The sequence below is a fragment of the Sinocyclocheilus anshuiensis genome, unplaced genomic scaffold (assembly GCF_001515605.1).
Source record: "Sinocyclocheilus anshuiensis isolate Anshui unplaced genomic scaffold, SAMN03320099.WGS_v1.1 scaffold70, whole genome shotgun sequence".
NCBI lineage: Eukaryota > Metazoa > Chordata > Actinopteri > Cypriniformes > Cyprinidae > Sinocyclocheilus > Sinocyclocheilus anshuiensis.
In genome coordinates this window covers 1,100,098-1,102,865 of record NW_015542377.1, presented here as the reverse complement: position 1 = coordinate 1,102,865, position 2,768 = coordinate 1,100,098, and the positions used below count along the sequence as shown (strand labels likewise).

Sequence of the window (2,768 nt, the reverse complement as noted above, 5' to 3'; positions counted from 1 at the left end):
TGCAATGATAGAGCTTGGAATTTTCATTTTTGGGTGAACTAACCCTTTAATTAAATTGAAAATGAAAATTCTGTAATTTTCTCTCTGTAATGTTGTTCCAAACCAGTGTGTTTCTTTTTTTTTCTTCGCTGGAATACAAAAGGAGAAGTTAGGCAAGGCAGAATCACAGCCTCAGTCATCATTCACTTTTACTGTATGGAAAAAAAAAAGATGTAGTGCAAATTAATGATGACTGAGAATGTCAGTTTCCATTGTGTTCCACAAAAGTAAGTAATATGAGTTTCGGAACGACTTGAGGGTAAGTAAATGATGACAGAATTTTACTTTTTGGGTGAACTGTTCCTTTAAGAAGCGCTGTGTGACCGTAGCTGATGGGGTGCAGACAGGGCAGTATCCGGCAGGGATTGTGGGAGCCAAAGTACTGTGGCTTTCAGAGGAAGCACTGACTATTTGATGAGCACCGTTTTATGGGCTGGAGAGCTGTTCAGTTAGTCAGAAGAGTTCAGGACTTTGTATATCATGTTACATGTGGTAAATGTCTAACTTCCTGACAAAAATGCTTTGCTGCTGCCAAATGAAGCTTCATAACATATTTCTAAAGGAATGTTTTACAGATATATGTTATAAAATGAGAATACATTACAAAACCATGATCTAATCAAAAGTCAAAAGACCAACTAAAGAGTCAATAGCATCCATTTTTACTCTTAATTTTGCCCCAGGAAGCCCAAGAGGAAGCTAATCATGTGAATGTTGAGCATATATAATATCTATCTATCTATCTATCTATCTATCTATCAAACTATATTGATCATTTAGGTGGATGGATACTTAATTGACTTTAATTTCATTTTTAATTCAAGCAGATTATAGTTATTAATATTCATTACCCCCAGAAGTCCATTAATTCTTTTGCTACAGTTTTACTTTTATTTAAACATTAAGTTTAGATGTGTCAGATGAAAATTGCTCAGGCTGTTTGCTGTGGGAAATAGGAAGATAAGAGTGCTTCACAGGAATGGATATTGTCAGGAAGATCTATAAATCTCAACAGCATTTACAGTAATGGACCTCCGGCTCTGGAGTCAGCACAGGACTCCAGTCATGCTTGTGAACCCCAGACTTAATACAACAATCAGCACTAATCAGCATGCATTTAGAGCATTTATTAAAGTTGTCACACTTCCTAAATGACAAAAAAGCACCATAAAGTGGCCCATACGACGAAGCACTATATTCCAAGTCTTTTAGAGCCATACAATAGCTTTGTGTAAGGAACAGACCAAATAACTAATTTCCTCTAGCAAATCAAATCTCATTCACATTATTTGAATATTCGCATATTCAAATTGGGCACATTGCAATATTTTAATATATGCAAATATGCATGAGATGACAGAATTTCCATTTTTGGGTGTACTATTCCTTCGTACAGTTTTAAAAATTAAAAGTTCCGAAAGAGGGTTTTCACCACGATGCAACAGAAGAACAGTTTTGGGTTCCCTAAAGATCCTTTCAGTGAACAGTTCTTAAAAGAACCTTGATTTTCTTATTGTGAAGAACATTTTAATAATTTAAAAAACCTTTTTCTACTATGAAGAACCTTTTGTGCATGCAATGGAAAAGTTTCATGGATGTTAAAGGTTATTCATGGAACTATAGATTCCAATGAAGAACCCTTATTTTAAAAAGTGTAGCGTGTACATTCGTTTAACTAGTTATGATTGTTGAAAAATGTCTTGATGTCCATGTGTATTTCCTCTACTCAGGCTCATCTACGAGCAGCAGATGTCAAGATCTTGAACCAGTTGCTAGCACTTCATGAGGGCATCGAGGCAGTGAAATGGCTTCTGGAAGAGCGTGGTGCACTCACCAGTCGCTGCAGCAGCCTGACCAGCAGCCAGTTCAGCTTAGGGGAGGGTCCCGACACCTCATGGAGGGGCAGCTGGAGCAGTCTGCAGGACCCCCATGACAAGCTGGACAACATTTCCATTGGCAGCTATCTGGACACATTAGCTGATGACCTGGATGAGTACTGCCCCTCTAGTGGAACTGATTCAATACTCTGTGCCACCCCTATGGGGACAGATTGCTCCAGAGGTACTGGAGGAGGAGTGGGAAGTTCCACTGGATCTGGAACCAGATCTCCACAAGTCAAGCCCGATGCCCCTAAAGAAGAAGCTCAGGTTTGGAATAAAGCACCGTCTGATACAGCGAGACCGTACCAGCACAACAAGACCAATGGAATCCTGGACAAAGCAGTGAAGCAAATGGTCAGACCAGATTCACCCAGGGCTTGTCTCGCTGAGAAGCTGGGGAAGAATCTGAGCCCTAAAATGAAACCCTACAAGAATGGCAAAGTTGAGTTGGAGAGCTGCAAAATGAACGGCAAAGTTCAACTGGAGTATGACGCACACTGGCGTTGGGTGCAGTCACAGGATGATGTGACGTTTTTGTGATAATATATGTAAGGAATAATTGACGACGGGCTGTTGAATTATTAGAAAAATAATGCACACCCGAGGTGGTGATGCCATTACACCTCGGGTGTGCATTATTTTTCTAATAATTCAACGGCCCGGAGTCAATTATTCCGCTTATACTACGGTTACCACACCTCAAGATATCAATCAGATGATATATTTAAAGGGATTCGTGCGGTTTTTGTACTTAAATCGCTATTGTGAGTAGGATTATTTCTTCCCTGTGTGCTGTATAGGTACTGTATGCTAATTTCCGTTATTACAGTTAACTTTGCGAAATTTTCA

General features: G+C 39.4%; 1 protein-coding gene across 2 annotated transcripts in view; it reads left to right on the top strand.

Annotated features, from left to right (window-relative positions):
* Positions 1–2,484, top strand: part of LOC107692438 (leucine rich adaptor protein 1-like) — an 11,543-nt gene extending 9,059 nt beyond the window's left edge. For both annotated transcript variants that reach the window (XM_016491486.1, XM_016491487.1), the window contains exon 3: positions 1,770–2,484. In XM_016491486.1, the coding sequence (XP_016346972.1) occupies positions 1,770–2,459 (690 nt within the window). In that variant the 3' untranslated portion in view covers positions 2,460–2,484. The remainder of the gene's footprint in view (positions 1–1,769) is intronic.
* Positions 2,485–2,768: the final 284 nt, after the last annotated feature.